Genomic DNA, 19,795 nt, shown 5'->3' with positions numbered 1-19,795 from the left:
CTGATGTTTCTTTAAGTCTGAAGTAATGCTCACCAGTAATAATGGTCTTTATCTGGCTAGATAAAGAGAAAATAGCTCTCTTCAAATCAGATAAACCTTAAGAACTGCTTAAGGGTTCTCAAACATGAAGTAAAAGACAGACAGTACTCTGTATTTCAGATCCACCTTGCTGTCCCTGGACTGATTGCTTACCCTGGATGATTCCATTTCCACATTCCACTTGGGCCTGACAACATAGTCCTTGTTCGAGGGCATGGGGACCCTTGCCCGGGCGCAGAATCCAGGATCTCCAGGTCTAAGAGCCCTAAGAATGGGAAGAAGAGCACGCTGCTTATGTAACCAGCCTTAGCTGGGCCCATGCCACTCATCTGCACATCTGTGTCAAACCTCCTCTGCCGTCCCCGATGTCACCCCATCCATGAACTGCTGTCTTAGATGGCTTCATTATCACTCATACTGCTCTATCAATTGCTCAACTTTCCCCACAAAGCCAACTTCCTCTGCAGGATTCCTTATGCCCTCTTCTCAGCTTCAGATATGATCGTGCCTCTCTCCTTTCTAAGGCAGGTTCCTCCATGAGGACTCTGAATCTCAATCTCTCTGGTCTAACGGAGCCACTTGCGTTCATTTGTGAGATGACAAGTCAGGCAGTCAAAATGACCTCCCAAACTGAGTATGCCCATAAAGTGGTTTACATGATTGTGCATATGCAACTCATACAGTAATTTTTTGGTCTGTTTCCTGTTTTGTAAAAAAAACTTGAGATATAGATTCACATGCAGTTTTAAGAATAAAAAGAGATCCAGTGTCTCTCTCAAAAACACATGCCAATCATTATAGCACACTATCACAAGCAGGATATTGATGCTGCTGTCACCCATCAATTTTAATTTACATTTTCCCCAGTTTTACTTGCACTCACTGATCTCTGTGTATATGTTTCTTCATAAGAAACCACTACACTATTTCCCAGAGTGGCCGTACCATTTTACCTGCAGCAGTGGATGAGTGACCTAGTTTTTCTGCATCCTTGCCAGCATTTAATGGTGTCACATACAGTAACTTTCACATACAAATTTGAGTACTACCACACTAGACTAAAGTAAGACTGTCATCCTTCAAAAGTAAAGCCTATTCAGTGTCTGGGAATTCGAATCACTCAACTTTTAGGTAACCATCTCCACTGGTAAATGGAGATTGGATATGTGTGTATGTTGGGGTGGGGAGTGGAAGAGAAGGCTAAAAGATTCTAAACTATTTCTATTCCCTTGTATGGTTTGCTCTATTCTCTTTCATATATGTGAATAGATGAAATGACCAGAACATTTCCCACAACTCTTATTTTCCCCCCGAAGCCACCATCAGCAAACCTATCCACAAGTTAATGACACGTGCTCCCTCCAACTCATTTCCTGTTTTCCTTTTGTGATGTGGGTGCTGCATGATTGCCAACACTCACTGCACAGCCCCTCTGAAGTCTACTCTCCACCACAGCCACCTCGGGGGCAGCCTTGTCCTTCTCTAGGTTCTCTTCCAATGTGTAGGATCACAGCTCCTCACTGGCCTTTGGTGGCTACACCCCTGTTCAAAGCATTCAGTTTGTTTTTTAATGCATTCAGTGGGGTTTTTTGTTGTGATTTGTCGTACTGAGCAGCTTGCAAGATCTTAGTTCCCCAGTCAGGGACTGAGCCCAGGCCACTGCAGTGAGAGCACTGAGTCCTAACCACTGGACCACCAGGGAATTCCCCGCTCAGTTTATTTTTCACTCTGTTACTTTGATGATTCAACAATCTTTTCTAGGGAGATAACTATCAATGTCTCTAGCTCAAATTCCAGCTCTAGACCCAGGATATTTACAGGATTAACTCATTCACCTTATATTTAATATGTTCAAGAAAAAACTCACCTATGACTTCACATCAACTCCTCTCCACTATAGTGAAGTGTAATGCCATCATCTCAGTTCCTTAAGTTTAAAATTCTGGTGGTATCTTCAACTCCAGCCAGCTTTTTGCCCACCAAGTCATCAACTCCTGGCAGTTTTGCGCCTGCGAATTCACCTCATCCTTCTGCTTCTCCATTACAGTTTGAGTTGACCTGTATCACTACCTTCAGCTCTCCTGCCCTGAAACCCATCCCACAGCATGCCACCAGCAGTGCATTTCAAATCAAATCTAACTTCACATTCATGCTCAAAAAACTTTCTAGGAAACCAGAGAAGCAAACATCCCTCATCTTGATTTAAAGCACTTCAGAATTTGGTCAATATCTGCATTTCCAACCTTATCTTCCACCACTTCAGGCACAACAGTTACCGCCTGATCACTTCAGGCTGCTCAGTTCAGTTCAGTTCAGTCGCTCAGTCGTGTCTGACTCTTTGCAGCCCCATGGATTGCAGAACGCCAGGCCTCCCTGTCCATCACCAATTTCTGGAACTTACTCAAACTCATGTCCATAGAGTCGATGATGCCATCCAACCATCTCATCCTCTGTTGTCCCCTTCTCCTCCTGCCTCCAATCTTTCCCAGCATCAGGGTTTTTTCAGATGTGTCAGCTCTTCACATCAGGTGGCCAAAGTATTCGAGTTTCAGCTTCAACATCAGTCCTTCCAATGAACATCCAGGACTGATCTCCTTTAGGATGGACTGGTTGCAGTCCAAGGGACGCTCAAGCGTCTTCTCCAACAACACAGTTCAAAGCATCACTTCTTTGGTGCTCACCTTTCTTTATAATCCAACTCTCACATCCATTCATGACTACTGGAAAAAACATGGCTTTGACTAGATGGATCTTTGTTGGCAAAGTAATGTCTCTGCTTTTTAATATGCTGTCTAGGTTGGCCATAGCTTTTCTTCCAAGGAGGAAGTGTCTTTTAATTTCATGGCTGCAATCACCATCTGCAGTGATTCTGGAGCCCAAGAAAATAAAGTCTCTCCCTGTTTCCATGGTGTCCCCATCTGTTTGCCATGAAGTGATGGGACCAGATGCCATGATCTTAGTTCTCTGAATATTGAGTTTTAAGTCAACTTTTTCCACTCTCCTCTTTCATTTTCATCAAGAGGCTCCTTAGTTCTTCGCTTTCTGTCATAAGGGTGGTGTCATCTGCATATCTGAGGTTAATGATACTTCTCTTAGTGATCTTGATTCCAGCTTGTGCTTCATCCAGCCCAGCATTTCACATGATGTACTCTGCATATAAGTTAAATGAGCAGGGTGACAATATACAGCCTTGACGTACTCCTTTCCCTTTTTGGAACCAGTCCTTTGTTCCATGTCCAGCTCTAACTGTTGCTTCTTGACCTGCATACAGATTTCTCAGAAGGCAGGTCAGGTGGTCTGGTATTCCCATCTCTTGAAGATTTCTCCACAGTTTGGTGTGATCCACACAGTCAAAGGCTTTGGCATAGTCCATGAAGCAGAAGTAGATGTTTTTCTGGGACTCTCTTCCTTTTTCATGAAATTAAAAGATGCTTACTCCTTGGAAGGAAAGTTATGACCAACCTAGACAGCATATTAAAAAGCACAGACATTACTTTGCCAACAAAGGTCCGTCTAGTCCAGGCTATGGTTTTTCCAGTGGTCATGTATGGATGTGAGAGTTGGACTATAAAGAAAGCTGAGCGCCGAAGAATTGATGCTTTGGAACTGTAGTGTTGGAGAAGACTCTTGAGAGTTCCTTGGACTGCAAGGAGGTCCAACCAGTCCATCCTAAAGGAGATCAGTCCTGGATGTTCATTGGAAGGACTGATGCTGAAGCTGAAGCTCCAATACTTTGGCCACCTCATGCGAAGAGCTGACTCATTTGAAAAGACCCTGATGCTGGGAAAGACTGAGGGCAGGAGGGGAAGGGGATGACAGAGGATGAGATGGTTGGATAGCATCACCGACTCAATGGACATGAGTCTGGGTAAACTCCGAGAGTTGGTGATGAACAGGGAGGTCTGGCGTGCTGCGGTTCATGGGGTCGCAGAGTCGGACATGACTGAGTGACTAAACTGAACTGAACTTGTTTTTTTGATTATCCAGCGGATGTTGGCAATTTGATCTCTGGTTCCTCTGCCTTTTCCAAATCCAGCTTGAACATCTGGAAGTTCACGGTTCACGTACTGTTGAAGCCTGGCTTGGAGAATTTTGAGCATTACTTTGCTAGTATGTTAGATGAATGCAATTGTGCAGTAGTTTGAACATTCTTTAGCACTGCCTTTCTTTGGGATTGGAATGAAAACTGACCTTTTTCCTGTCCTGTAGCCACTGCTGACATATTGCCACTGCTGGCATATTGAGTATAGCACTTTCATAGCATTATCTTTAGGATTACTGGAATTCCAGCACCTTCACTAGCTTTGTTCCTAGTGATGCCTCCTACCTCCTAAGGCCCACTTGACTTCACACTCCAGGAGGTCTGGCTCTAGGTGAGCGATCACACCATCGTGGTTACCTGGGTCATGAAGATCTTTTTTATACAGTTCTTCTGTGTATTCTTGCCATCTCTTCTTAATATCTTCTGCTTCTGTTAGGTCCATACCATTTCTGTCCTTTATTGTCCCCATCTTTGTATGAAATATTCCCTTGGTATCTCTGATTTTCTCTAGTCTTTCCCATTCTATTATTTTCCTCTATTTCTTTCCATTGATCACTGAGGAAAGCTTTCTTATCTCTCCTTGCTATTCTTTGGAACTCTGCATTCAAATGGGTATATCTTTCCTTTTCCCCTTTGCCTTTAGCTTCTCTTATCAGCTATTTGTAAGGCCTCCTCAGACAACCATTTCACCTTTTTGCATTTCTTTTTCTTGGGGATGGTCTTGATCACTGCCTCCTGTACAATGTCACGAACCTCCGTCCACAGTCCTGCAGGCACTCTTCAGATCTAACCCCTTGAATCTATTTGTCACTTCCACTGTATAATCGTAAGGAATTTCATTTAGGTCACACCTAAATGATCTAGTGGTTTCCCCTACTTTCTTCAATTGAAGTCTGAATTTGCCAATAAGGAGTTCATGATCTGCACCACAGTCAGCTCCCGTCTTGTTTTTGCTGACTGTATAGAGCTTCTCCATCTTTGGCTGCAAAGAATACAATCAATCTGATTTCGGCTACTAGACATCCCTAAAATAGGCCTTAAGTGCTTCCCTGCATCTTTGCTTAAGCTCTCCCCTTTGCCTCTGATCCCTCTAAAGACTTTGAGAGAATGGACTACTTTTAATATGATTCTGTATTTCTGGAGCCTAATACAGTTTATTATATAGCAAGTGGCAACAAAATCTTTACTCAAACTATTTTTCAATCTTCTTGTAGCCTCCAGAGCACCAATACAGTGTGGATATTCAATAAATGCTACACTAGAAATCATCCCGCACCACTTTGAACCATCATTTCACTTGCTATTTTTCTTAAGGCAGCAAGATGAACATTCACAATATAGTCTAAGAAGAAAATACAAAAAAATCTTACTTTTCCTCTCCTGTCAGCACCTTTTCCAGATCTCTTCGGGGTGTCTGACCGCCAGTGCTGGGAAAAAAGCAATTGATGAGATATTAGGAATGTTAGAACTTTACAATTAAGGGGAAAAGAGCAAAGTGAAATATCAAACTCAGATCACAATTAGGTCCTTTAAATTGGATCAGAGAAAATAATTCTTAATCTTATAAAAGTACTATTTATTTCAGTCATCATTTGCACATCAGGTTTCACTCACCTGTAATGATCCTGCTAGATGCAACTGTATCCAGTTTATGGATACAAATTTAACCAGTAATATTTTTCCTCCCTAAGAATGTGGAAATGGGACTGAGAAAGTTGTTCCTGTAAGTGGTTGCAACAACAGAAGCAACCTCCAAAATGGTGGCAGAGGCCAGATGCAACCAGAAAAGTCTGGGAGGGGAGCAGGTGACAAGCTTCACTAGACACTACCCATATTTAAACTTAAAAGGTATTACGAACTACAAGAGATAGCAAGCAGAAAGACAAACTCCTATCATCTTATGGGTTTCTTAATCATCTTTATTTACAAAAAACCCCAAAAACCCTGAGTTATCACAGCAATAGTATTTACTTCACTTACTCATACCTGTTCCCTCATACCTGTTCATTCTTCGCCTCTGAGGCATCTGTTCTAGGTCTCTCTGCTCCCTTTCTTCTCTTGTCATTCCTTTGTAGTTTGAGGTAAGACCAAATATAGGCCGTGACCATTCATCTAAAACAAAGGGAAATTATTTAGTCAACAGAGTGGCATTCTTGAAATAATACCATTCCTTGAAATAATCACATCTTATGGTAATGTCATATTCTAAGCATTCAGAATATCCTCTCCTTAAAGACACCATTATTTCAGGACCATTTATTGGATAAATGTCTATTTAAGTCTTCTTCCCATTTTCTGATTTTTTTTTTAAATGCTGAGTAGTATGAACTATTTGTATATTCTGGATATTTAGCCTTGTTGATCACATTGTTCACAAATACTGAAAACAGAAAATCTTGAAATTCTCTATGTTCTTATTCTAACCAAAACAAGCTCCTTTATTACTTAGTTGTCAAAGTGGTTTAAACCTTTAAAAATTACCTCTGACAGTGCAGACATCGGGCCTGTATCCATCAAGTCTAAGAAAGCTGTTAAGGAAAGTGCACACATAAAAACGTACTACATGCACACTGTTTAGCCAGCAAAAGGTCAGAGGTGCCATTTGATGTTTTTGTTCTTACTGCTGCATTATATGGACTTCCCTGGTGGCTCAGACAGTAAAGAATCTGCCTGCAATGCAGGAGACCTGGGTCCCATCCCCGAGTCAGGAAGATCCCCTGGAGAAGGGAATGGCTACACACTGGTCCCCAATCTTTTTGGCACCAGGGACCAGTTTTGTGGAAGACAATCTTTCCATGGACATGTATGGGCGTGTGATGGCTCTGGGATGGTTTAAGTGCATTACGTTTATTATGCCACTGCTGATCTGACAGGAGGTAGAGCTCAGGTGGTAATGCAAGTGGTAGGGAGCAGCTGTCAATACAAATGAAGCTTTGTTTGCTCGCCAGTTGCTCACCTCCTGCTGTCTGATCTGGTTCCCCTGGCATATACTATCAAAACAATAAAGGACCTTTATAGACAGAACCGGAGAAGGCAATGGCACCCCACTCCAGTACTCTTGCCTGGGAAACCCCACGGACGGAGGAGCCTGGTGGGCTGCCGTCTATGGGGTCGCACAGAGTCGGACACGACTGACGCGACTTAGCAGCAGCAGCAACAGCAGCATAGACAGATCACAGGTGTCATCAAACTAAGAAGGAAGCAAGGAGTCTCAGGGGGGTCTATATCTCTTTAAAAACGGACATGCCTTCCCCATCCCTGGATTCAGAATCACTTGTAGTACATCATGGGTACCAGTAGAAACAGCTTGCTTCCCTCTGCCTAGGGCAAAAAGAAGGTTGAAAACCACTGCATCAAAGCATCAAAAGCTTATTATTTAATAGGCAGTATAAACTGCAGGTTAATAACAAGATGTAATACTCCTCTAGTTAACTAAAAAAATTAAATTTCTTCTAAAAGTTTTTGATAATCTTAAAATAGCAATAGGCAAGTAACTACTGTATTCAGATATAAAGTGAAAGTGAAAGTGAAGTCGCTGAGTCATGTCCAACTCTTTGTGACCCCATGGACTGTAGCCCACCAGGCTCCTCCATCCATGGAATTTTCCAGGCAAGAGTACTGGAGTGGGTTGCCACTTCCTTCCCCAATTCAGATATAAAAGTAGTTACTATTTCAATCTAGTCTTAAAGTTTAAAAATCTTTCCAATACAAAGCACAGGAAGAATTAAGGGGCTGGGGGGTGAAGACACGTGGTGTTCAATACAGCAACGGATTAGATGAATTTCAGTTAAGACTTCTTGGGGTTTCTCTGGTATCATTAAGCAATAACACATAAAAGGCTTTGGAGATCATTATAAAAGTAACAACAATAGCAACAGCAGCTAACATTTCTTGAGGATTTACTGTATTCTAGGCACCATGCTTTATATACATCTTGTTTAATCTTTAAGACAACCTAAATTAAACACACAGTTCTCTGTTTTACAGAGGAGGAAACCTGATTTAGAGCTTAAATCACTAGCCCAAGGATATGCAGTAAGGCAGGTGGTAAATGGGAACCCATGACTGACTCTACGGCCTATATTCTAATCTCCCTCTCTCTACATGCTCTTGATCCATAATTAGAAAATGAATGATTTTATTTGTTATATACTGGGATGGCATATTTAAATATACTGAGAAGCATTTTAAGTCTAAGGGTTAAAAAGCTTGGTATCTATAAGAAGGTATCAAAAATTCTTCTACTTTGTTTCATAGACTCATTTTAAAAGAATATTGGTAAAAATATAGTTAGTTTATATATATATACATGTCTGTCTATAAACATAAACACAAGAAACAAAAAGCAAAATGTACATACTGATTAATTTCCCTGCCATGTCTTTGTTGGACCTTGATTCCTTGGGGTGTTTATAGAGATACATCACTGCTCGTCCAATCCCACTATGCTTCAGGGTCTCCTGGCTCACACTAGGTAGCTGGGGAACATAAACACATACACACATATTAGTCATTAAGAAGCTGGGAGTCCTGTCAATCTACTCGAGCGGGCCTGCAACACCTGGTTCATTCACAACAGAACAAACAACAAAAAAGTTCTATTTTCAGTATCTATAGTCACTGAACACTAAGATACTCTGTGTTCCCATAAAGAGTTCAGAGTTCAGTACTACCACCGAGTTGAAGTAAAACCTAACAGTGAGAGAAAGTATGAACTAATCATCAGAGGTTGGCAGTTTAACAAATCAAGGGTCCTCTCAGGCCTCTGAACCAAACAGACCTACGTTCGAACCCAACCACAGCCACTTGCTAGTTTTGTGACCTTGGACAAGTCATTTAACTTCTCTGAGTCTTAATTTCCTCATCTGTAAAATGGAGATAATACACCTACCTTGCAGGTTTGCTGTGAGGAATGAATGAACCTATACGTTTAAAAAACACCTAGCACATAGCAGGTTCCTCAGGAATTCCTTCAGAAGTTAAGCAGCTTGCCCAAGGTGTCATAGCCACATAAAGGTGGCCCAGACCGAGATTTAAAGGCACATCTGAGGCTGAAGTAGGTGCTCTTTCTACTTCAAGTGCCTCCCTAAAACACGCCCACAACCATACTACTCTTCTCAGATAAACCAGAGCTACTCCAAGATCTTTTTTCTTCAATACCATAGCCACAAGAAGTTTTAAAAGGCCTTCCTTTTAAGTTCATTTTACTTGGTATGCTCCTAATAAACATACCTAATACAACTCTTCTGATAGGCTATGGCAGACAGAATACAAAAATACACAGTAAAACACAGAGGTTATGATAATACAAGCCATGTCAAATAATTAATGAAGAGCAAACAAGTCAGATTATCTGCCTCTCACCTCTTGCAGAATCCTCAGCAGCTCTTCTCGAATCTTCAACGCCGGCAAACTCCTATCTGGTAGAGGGGAGAGCCATTCTTTGATGGCGGACATCACACCACTGTCAATAAATGTTTCTTTAAGGTCCTGCCTAAAATAATAATGATAAAGGAAAAGAAGGTCAAGTCTATGAATGCTGGTTCTACGGTAGCTTCCTTTGATTTTCTTACCCCTACCCCTCCAAAAAACACACCAAATTACACGAGGGTAGGCTAATGCTAATATGAATGGTACAGACAGTAAGAATAATGAGCTTTAATTATCACACATAAAAAAATTATGTTGAACCTATGAGAATAGTGATCCTCAAATTGTTTCAAGTAATAGAGAACCCAGAATTATGGTATTCTTTGCAGGCAGGAATACCACCACTCTCCCAGCAGAAAAAAATCACAATGAAATACTGATTATTATTCAAATTCCATTTTATGTACCAGATCAATTATGTTAACAAGGAACACGATATCATATATATGAAGTCTGGCACAGATAATTTTGTCTGTTGGCATAGAGGTAGCAATTTTCTAGTAGAAAGTCCTAGACCATGTGTCTGGCTCATTGGTGTACTAATACAAAGATAAAATTCATGATATAACAGTTCGCAGGAGTCTTGTTCAATACATCCTTCAAGTAGTCTCCCAGGATTTGCTCTGTTCTCAATCATAATGGGGAAATAGACCCAATTTACAGTGTATAAAGAACAAAATTAGTAGTTTCCAAGTTTTCTTTCATTAACATCAGCTCGCTATTTGTTCTGTTTGTATCAGGCATAAAAGTTTAAGAAAAATCTGTGAGAAAGTAATAATTTACGAAATTCTATTCATTACTATTTTTCTGTAAATTGACAGAAGGCGATCATTCATTAATGTCTCTAGAACACCAGTACATAGCTTGAATGTCATTCCATTAAAAGGAAAACACTTTTTTTTTAAGAAAACAGAATACTTACTTCTTAAGGTGCATGACCACAGTAGGTAATAATGTTAATTTTTTCAGTGCTGGTTTTTTTTGATTATTCAGCTGTCTATCTTCCTACAGGAAGAAAAAGATTTTTTTTTAAAAAAGTAAAAAGAAAGCAATGGCTTTTTTTTTTTTACTTTTTATTTTTAATTGGAGGAAAACTACTTTACAACATTGTGTTGGTTTCCGCCATACATGAACATCAAATCAGCCATAGGTGTATGCATGTCCCCTCCCTCTTGAGCCTCCCCCCTCCCACCCTATCCTGTCTCTCTTGGCTGTCACAGAACACTGGAATGGAGCTCCCTGAGTAATACAGCAAATTTCCACTGACTATCTAATTTTGTGTATGTTTTAATGCTACTCTCTCAACTCGTCCCACCCTCTCCTTCCCTCCATGCCCACAAGCCTGTTCTGTCTCAGCTGCTGCCCTGCAGACAGATTCATCAGTACCATCTTTCTAGATTCCATATATATGTGTTAACATACCATATTTGTCAGAGAACAATTGCTAATAGTGAATTATTAACACTATAATTCTAAGCTTTAAATATAACAAAGTGGCAATTTCTCGGAGACACTACAGGTTTTCCTACAAGAAAGAACTACATACAGTACAGGTATTTTGTAGAGCCAAAACCCACAAAATTGTTAGAATAGTTAGTTTTAACAACTACAAATCAAGAGTAACAATTTTAATTTAAAATACTGGCACAACTGTCAGGTTTTCAGAGTTCATTCAATGTACAAATTATACATGGAAAAATTTAGTTTATCATCAAGAATAATATTCTAGCCATGCAGCTTGTAAGAAAAAGAACATGTTATTAAAAACTTTTATTTGATATTTGGGTATTTGAAGGCAATGGCAACCCACTCCAGTACTCTTGCCTGGAAAATCCCATGGACGGAGGAGCCTGGTAGGCTGCAGTCCATGGGGTTGCGAAGAGTCGGACATGACTGAGTGGCTTCACTTTCACTTTTCACTTTCATGCATTGGAGAAGGAAATGGCAACCCACTCCAGTGTTCTTGCCTGGAGAATCCCAGGGATGGCGGAGCCTGGTGGGCTGCCGTCTATGGGCTTGCACAGAGTCGGACATGACTGAAGCGACTTAGCAGCAGTAGCAGCAGCAGCAGCAAGGCTTATGGGAATCTTAGTTTCCCGAACAGGGATTGAAACCCAGGCCCTTGGCAACAAAATCTTGGTGTCCTAACCACTGGACCACCAAGGAATTTCCTCTGCTTTTTTAACTGTAGAAAATTTAAATTCTACAAACACAGAAAACAAAATGATACACTCCTGACACACATATTTCAACAATTAAACACACATGGCCAATCTTGCTTACTGATCTCTCTAGCTACTTTCCCCTTCACCCTTGAATTATTCTGGAACAAATCCTATACACATAGCAAAATACCTCAGCAAGTGCCTCTAAAAGAGCAGGACTTGTTTTTAATCATTGTATTTGGCCAATTTTTACAATTTGAGCACAATTTTAAAATGCAATGAATTAAATGTAATCTCTTAATCAGAGGCAAAAGCATGACACATGAGTTTGAAACTTATTAGGCATAAGTTTATAATTTTTTTGTATGTGAAGAAACATCACTTTGTAGTAAACTAGCCAAACCTGAGAGCAAAATCATTCCTCTATAAAAACAGCAAACCAGGGACTTCTCTGGCAGTCCAGAGGTTAAGATGCCATACTTCCAATGCAGAGGGTGCAAGTTCGAAGCCTGGTTGAGGAATTACATACTGTGTGGCCAAATAAACAAATAAAATAGTAAAATATTACGAAAAAGGCAAACCAGTTCAGCTAAGAAAGGTTCATTTTACTAAATACTCAGGTCTTCATTTTTTCTCCCTAAAATATATTACTAAAAATGTCCATGCTTAACATTTAGAACATTAAATGTTTATCATAAAAAAATCAAGTATCTTTAATGTAAATTAAGCAAGAATTAAGTTTTTTTTTTTTAAAAAGCAGGAATTCCCTGGTGGTCAAGTGGCTTAGACTTGGTGCTTTCACTGCCAAGGACATGAGTTCAATCCCTGGTTGGGCAACTCAGATCCTGCAAGCCACGAGGTGTGGCCAAAAAACAAAACAGGCTATATAACCAATTACGTGAGAGAAAGAAGGATGAAGCTGGAAGTGACTCACCTCAGCAGCTTCATTCATCTTGACAATCATGGCACTCACAACGTCGTCGGCATCACTAATAAAAGTACCGCCATCACGGTTACGTCTGCGCTTGCCACTCATGCTCTTTTTCCGCTGTAACATCATCTCAAAGTCTGACAGAAAGTCCATGCTAAGCAGTAACACAAAATCAAGTAAAATATAAATTCTCTTTTAAATACACATCTTCTTTTATAAGAATCACCAATTTTTAAAATTCTAACTCAATGAAGTGCTACTTTTTTTAAAAGTACAAGTACTTTTAAAATTGTTTTTAACATAATAAGTGATCATAAATTTTATGCTCCATTTTTCTACTATCCCAACTGTTACACATAAAACACATTTCAAATTTCAAGTTTCACCTGTCACTCCATAGTTCAGTTTTAACTGCACTGCCTTTTGGGGGGAGGGAAAGAGTGGTGTGCAATTATCTAAATACTTCTGTCTTACATAGGAATAACCAGGGGAAAAACTGCTGTTTCTTAGTAACAAGAAGTACAACTCTCAAAACATAATATGATTGAGATAAACAGAAATATACAAATCTGCTAAGAGCCTCAAAAAGTCTTGCTAAGCGTTTACCTGAATCTTTACACTTAGCAAGGGAGCTAATATGCTCTCTGCCACTGTAAGTAAGATGATACAGTTTATATAATTTAATTTTCAAAGGTATTGGAAACTCAGCTTAATTCTTGCATGTCACTAGGAATTAAGAAGGAAACTATTATTTACAGTATCATCTTTATAACCCTAACAGTAACTAACAAATCTCTCTATGTTTGGCACCTTTTAAGACACCAGATTTTTCTGCACAGATTCCAATCATCTCAACAAAAGTATGTGAAATACAATCAAGCAGTATCCTGTATTTAAAACTGCCCCCCCCCCCCCGCCCCAGGACTCCTAAATCAGCTTTCTCTTTCTCAACAAACTTTTATTGGGCTACTTTTCAGAAGAACTTACTGAAAAGTAAGTTGAGATATGAATTAAAAAAGACTGACAACCAAATAGCTCCACAAAGATAGCTGAGCACAGGGCAAATTAAAGAAAAATAACAAGTGCAAATAATTTCCAGATAGCAACTGTATATAGAGAAGTAGACGGGAGAACAAAAATGGAAGATTCTCTCCTACACTTAATCAGGAACCAAAATAAGAAAAACAAACAAAATTTGTTAGTCTTCATCTCATTTTAAAAGTTCTCTTTAACAAAGTCCTTTAAAAAAAACATAAACTTACTGTTTTCCTCTCTTTATGTTATCATCAGAATCTGAATCTTCTGCTTCTTTTACCTGTGTTTCACTTTTTTCTTCTTCCAAATCTTCTTGGTTAAAACCCTAAATGCAGGGTAAGTTGGTCAGTTATCACAACTCATTACAGATTCTCCTGTGTAACTGCTTGCTCTTGGATACCAAAAGATATATAGCAAAAAAGCTCCCTCCCACTCTAGCCATTAGCATTAGTGGTTTTCTTGTCTCCTTCCAGAAACACTTATGCTTACAGAAGCACTTCTACTTACTACATTCTTTTATTATACACACTGAATATGGTATACTGTTGTGCACATTTCACATCTAACAAAAGAATCTGGACTCAAACTGATATTGGTATAAACTACCTTTGTTTTTAAGGCTTTAGATGAAATCATCAAACAATTGCAGCCATATATTGACATTTAGTTATGTGTATTTGAAATCTTGACAAATATCTGCAAACTGTCTGCAAATTGGTTATACCATTAACTCTCCTTCCAGCAAAGCACAAGTGAACCTGTTTTCTCACCTTCTCATGACTATAGCAGGTTATCAAGCATTGATATTAGCAATCTCTGCACTGAAAAAAACAAAAGACATCTCTGTAGTTTTCTCTGCATCCATTTATTATGAGTAAGGCTGGGCATTTTTCAGGTTTCAAAGCTATCTGTTATTATTTCTCTGTGAACTCTCAATATCCAGTGGCCATTTTCCCACTGGATCTTTGTCTTACTGGTATAGAAAATCTTTTAAAAATTAGGGAAATCAGCCCTTGTTATGTGACAGGAACAGCACAATCCTCACACCTGTAGTTTCACAAATATAGTTTGATTTTGTTTATAGTAATGTTTCCCAGGCATAATTTTTTAACTTAAATGGCCAGTCTTTTCTTCATAGCTTGTAACTTTCATACTATACTTAGAAAGGCCTTCCCAATGCTTTCCCTAGTATGCTGTTTTTCTCACTGAACTGAACCTATAATCCAGCTGATGTCCATTCTCCACACTAGAAAAATGTATCTTGTCCTTGTAAATGTGGCTTAATGTTGAGTATAAGCCCCATGAGGGCAATGTCCAAACAATCTCTGGCATACGTTGAGTGAATTCTTTTCTATTTTCTTTGGATTTGCTATTTTTCTACCATCTTCAACTATACTCTAAATTCATCTACTTTCATTCTCTCTTGCTTTAGTAATGAAAGTGCTGACTTTTCAACATAAGAATTGTTTAACAAGTAAGTTTTAATTTTCTCTGGATGGCAAGGGTGTTTTATTTGCTAACTTTGGTTCTGACTTTTAATTTCATTGCATTCAGAAAATGCTGTCTATAGTTTCTATGTTTGGCAAAAGTTTAAATTTTATTTGGAAATGCAAAGAACCAAGAAAAGTCAAGGCAACTTTTGAGAAAAACAAACTTAAAGGACATAAAAAACCAAATATCAAGAGTTATGCGTTAACAGTACAAGGATAGACCAATGGAACAGAAAAGATAATTTAGAAAAAGACTAGAAGATATATATACACACTTGATTTACAACAAAGATGTCACTACAGAGCAGTGGAAAAGAATAGTCTAGGTCAACTAGGGGGTGGGGTAGGGGCAGAAATCTTGACTATTTCAAACATACTGAACTTGTTTGTTTTTTAGTCACTGAGTCGAGTCTGACTCTTGCAACTCCATGGACTGCAGCCCACAAGGCTCCTCTGTCCATGGGATTTTCCAGGCAAAAATACTTGAGTGGGTTGCCAGTTCCTTCTTCAGGGGATCTTCCCGAACGAGGGATCTAACTTGTGTCTCCTGCCATCGGCAGGCAGATTCTTTACCACTGAGTCACCAGGAAAGCCCACATACTGCACATAAAAACTCATTCTAGATAGACTATATAAATTAAATGAAAAGATAAGCAAGATTCTGAAGAATTACTCACAAGAATGTTTTTATAACCCTGGGAATAGGCAAAATTTTCCTACAATTCGAAAAACTTTCAACATAAAGGAAAAGATTGGTAAAGTGGATTTACACTAAGAAACTTTTGCTCATTAAAGACTCCATTAAGAAAGTGAAAAGGCAAGCCACTGAAGAGATATCTTTTATAATCTCCAAAGGGTTTCTATATCTGAATTATATAAAAAGAGAAACTTCTCGGACTTCCCTGGTGGTATAGCAGATAAGAATCCGCCTGCCAATGCAGGGGACATGGTTCAGTCCCTGGTCCAGGAAGATTCCACATGCCACAGAGCAACTAGGCCCATGCGCTGTAACTACTGAGCCTACATCCTGCAATTACTGAAGCCTATGTGCCTAGAGCCTGTGCTCCCCAACAAGAGAGGCCACCATACTGAGAAGCCCACACACCCCAACTAGAGGAGCCCCTGCTCTCTGCAACTAGAGAAAGCCCGCACGCAGCAACGAAGGGCCAGTTCAAACAAAAATTTTTAATTAAAAAAAAAAGACTCTTTCCTATCTTTGGCGGTATTTTTTGGTCTGATGGTTCTATTGTTTACATTTCACTTATACAACTGCATTCTCTTTGCAGTTCTGTTGATTTCTGCTTTGCATATATTATATGTATTTAAAGCCATGTTACTAAGTACATGGCTAGGTGCAATTTTAAAACCTTTTTCCAGTATAAAGTGACCCCCTTTATCTCGAACAATGGGTTTTGCCTTAAAGTCTACCTCTTTGATGGGAGAAGGCAATGGCAAGCCACTCCAGTACTCTTGCCTGGAAAATCCCATGGACGGAGGAGCCTGGTAGGCTGCAGTCCATGGGGTCTCGAAGAGTCGGACACAACTGAGTGACTCCACTTTCACTTTTCACTTCCATGTATTGGAGAAGGAAATGGCAACCCACTCCAGTGTTCTTGCCTGGAGAATCCCAGGGACGGGGGAGCCTGGTGGGCTGCCATTTATGGGGTCGCACAGAGTCGGACACAACTGAAGTGACTTAGCAGCAGCAGCTACCTCTTTGATATTCATATAGCTATACCAGCTTTCTTGTGGTTAGTGTTAAGAAAGAGTATCCTTTTCAATTCTTTTATTTTCAACGTTTCTTTATCTTCTGTTTTGGATAAATTTTGAAATGAGTATATACATGCTCGTTTTAAAAATCTAGTCTCTAATTTGTTCTTTAACTGGAGCACTTAATACATTTTAGTGTGATATTATCAAAGTTTATATCTGCTATCTTACCATGTACTATTTTCTAACTGTCCCCCTGTTCCGTATTTCCTTTATTTTTCTTTTTGCCTTCTTTTGGATTGACTAGCTTTTATTATTTCGTTTTTCCTTTCTATTAGGTTGGAAGTTACACATTCCAATAGTATTTTTAGTGATTACAATGTGCATCCCGACTTACCAAAGACTACTAATGTATTTTTACATACATTTGCAAAGACCTGTGAACATTTTAATTTCATACAAATGCCCAATTTGTTACTGCCATGTTTCAATTTTAAACACACTTTAAACCATACCAAATGTGACTTTGGCTTGCATGATCACTACCCATTTAGACTGAGCCACATGCTTTTGTTCCTCTTTTTTCCTTCCTGCATCCCTGACTTTTTGCCTGAGATATTCTTTCTGCCTTTACTATTTCTTTCAGTTGGCATTTTGGTAAGATGAAATACGGAGGGAATCTTCATTTTTGTAGAATACAAAAGAACTCTTAAGTTTTAGTTACTGGATTCTATTACTTCTGCTGACAAGTCAGCTATTAAAATAACTTTTGCCTCTCTGAGGGCTTCCCTGGTGGCTTAGACAGTAAAGAATCCGCCTGCAATGCAGAAAACCTGGGTTCAATCCCTGGGTTGGGAAGATCCCCTGGAGAAGGGGAGGGCAACCCAATCCTCTCTGAATGTACTTATTACCCTTCGGCTGCTTTCAAGACTTTCCTGCAATTATATTGTGATGTGTCTAGGGGCAGATTGCTTTGAATTTATCCTACTTGTAATCTGCAGAACTTCTAGACTGTATGATTTATGAATTGTTTCTTTAAATACTGCTTCTGATAAACATATATTTTTCCTTTCTCCTTCAAGGATTCCAATTCACCCTGTTAAACCTTCTCATGGTTTTTACATTTTCTATACTAATATCTCAGTATTTCATTCTACATAGCTCCTTCTGACTTACCTTCCAATTCATTCATTTTCCTGTCAAGTATGTCTAATCTTTGGTAAACTCATGCACCAAGTTTTAAATTTCAGTTACTGTATTTTCAGTTTCACAGTTTTTTAAAAAAATTAATTTATTTAACCACACTGGGTCCCAGTGTGGTTCACAGGATCCTTGCTGCATCACGCGGGATCTTTCCTTTCAGCCCACTGACTCTCCAGTAGTGGTAGATCGTTTCCAGAGTGCGCCGGCTCAGTAGTTGCGGCACACAGGCTTTAGCTACTCTGCGGCATGTGAGATCCCAGTTCCCTGAAAAGGGATTGAACCCCCATCCCCTGCACTGCAAAGCGAACGCTTAACCAGTGGACTGCCAGGAAAGTCCCCAGAATTTCTAGTTGGTTCTTTTCCAAGTATTTAAAAAAAATACACATACACACAACTATTTGCTCTAAGAAATTTTTTAATCTTTTATCTTGCTGAACATAGGCACTAAAATTTCTATATCTAGAGCCCTTAGGTCTATTTCTATTGTCTGTTGTTACTACTGTTTTCTTTGAAACTGTTAAATGTGTATTATGTATTTGAAAAACTACAGAAATAATTTGAGGTCTATGATTATGTTAATTTTGTCCTGAAAGGATTTTTTTTTTTTTTTTTAATGTTTTGGCATGTGGGATCTTAGTTCCCTGACCAGGGATAAAATTTAAGCCTCGTTTGGTGGAAGCACAGTCTTAATCACTGGACTGCCAGGGAAGTCCCTGTCCTGAAAGGATTTCTGTTTGAATGTATCAGGTTCCTGAGAGCCAGCCAATGGGCTAATCACTGTTACCAAACTTCTGAGACTGAGGTTCTCCATGCTGCTAGATGACTAAAAGGTAGCCTAAAATCTGAGCAAAGGCTATTTTAACTTCCAGTTCACCCTTAATCTTAGGAGTCTCAATCCAGAGCATGGGGTTTTCAGGGTCACCTAACCTCAGCAGACCGTGACCTCAAAGTTTTGTCCCTTGAGCCTTGAGGCAACTGAAAATAAACTTACCCTCTCAGCCTGACTAGATGAATAGCCCATAGAAAGCAATTCTAAATGCTGAGCTTACTTCTTTAGGTTTCTACCTTTTGCTGGGTTTTATCTCATTTTTATGATGATGAGCAACTTTTTGAAACACTTTGTCTAGCTTTCGTAGTTGTCCTTAGCAGAAGGACAAATTACATTGCCTGCCATTGCTATAATCAGAAGTTCCATAACTATTGTGAATCTCTATCTTTAGCATTATAAAGTGCCTTTCATTGTACTTTAATGTGTTCCTTTCTGCCCTTAATACAATTTTGCCTGTTATATTCCTTTTATGCCCTTTTAAACCCTTTCATTTCACTTTCTGAATACCTTTTTTTCTAGATTATTCTGTTGGATACATCACAGTTGTTTATTCTTACTTAACTGGAATCTCTTATTAGAGAACCACTGCCATAAAAACAAACAAAAAAAACATAAAGAGGAAATATTTCCATCTTATACTTACTGTAAATTCTTCCTCCTCCTCATCACCAGATTCTCCAAATATGTCTGCAATAAGATTTCTAGAAAAGAAATATAAACAATTTGCTTTCTTCTCATTTGCATAGGAATCATGACATCTTTTTCTACTAGGGTATAATTTACATATAGTAAAATATGTAGGTCTCACATGTCCACTTCAATGGGTTTTGACAAAAGCACACATTTATGTAACCATTACCTTAATAGAACAACTCCATCTCCCAGAAAGTTCCTTTGTGACCCTTTCTAGTGAGTGCAATA

At 39.2% G+C, this 19,795-nt stretch overlaps 1 protein-coding gene across 21 annotated transcripts in view; it reads right to left on the bottom strand.

Moving 5' to 3' along the window:
• The window catches only part of IWS1 (interacts with SUPT6H, CTD assembly factor 1), a 47,872-nt gene that overhangs the window by 5,139 nt on the left and 22,938 nt on the right, over positions 1–19,795 (bottom strand). For 9 of the 21 annotated variants that reach the window (XM_081581135.1, XM_081581133.1, XM_081581140.1 and 6 more), the window contains 9 exons: positions 19,518–19,575; positions 13,870–13,967; positions 12,611–12,761; positions 10,434–10,516; positions 9,446–9,575; positions 8,442–8,559; positions 6,082–6,193; positions 5,452–5,508; positions 193–304 (listed from right to left, as the gene is read on the bottom strand). In XM_081581135.1, coding sequence (XP_081437261.1) covers positions 193–304; positions 5,452–5,508; positions 6,082–6,193; positions 8,442–8,559; positions 9,446–9,575; positions 10,434–10,516; positions 12,611–12,761; positions 13,870–13,967; positions 19,518–19,575 — 919 coding nt within the window. Of the gene's footprint in view, positions 1–147; positions 305–4,619; positions 5,064–5,451; positions 5,509–6,067; positions 6,194–8,441; positions 8,560–9,445; positions 9,576–10,433; positions 10,517–12,610; positions 12,762–13,869; positions 13,968–19,517; positions 19,576–19,795 lie in introns of those variants that run through there. The other 12 variants (XR_014079831.1, XR_014079830.1, XR_014079834.1 and 9 more) reach the window with 5 other exon arrangements.

The sequence above is a fragment of the Giraffa tippelskirchi genome, chromosome 3 (genome assembly GCF_054371585.1).
Source record: "Giraffa tippelskirchi isolate mGirTip1 chromosome 3, T2T-mGirTip1v1.2.pri, whole genome shotgun sequence".
NCBI classification, from domain to species: domain Eukaryota; kingdom Metazoa; phylum Chordata; class Mammalia; order Artiodactyla; family Giraffidae; genus Giraffa; species Giraffa tippelskirchi.
Note: the sequence above shows the minus strand (reverse complement) of the source record. Positions and strands in the feature narration are given on the sequence as shown.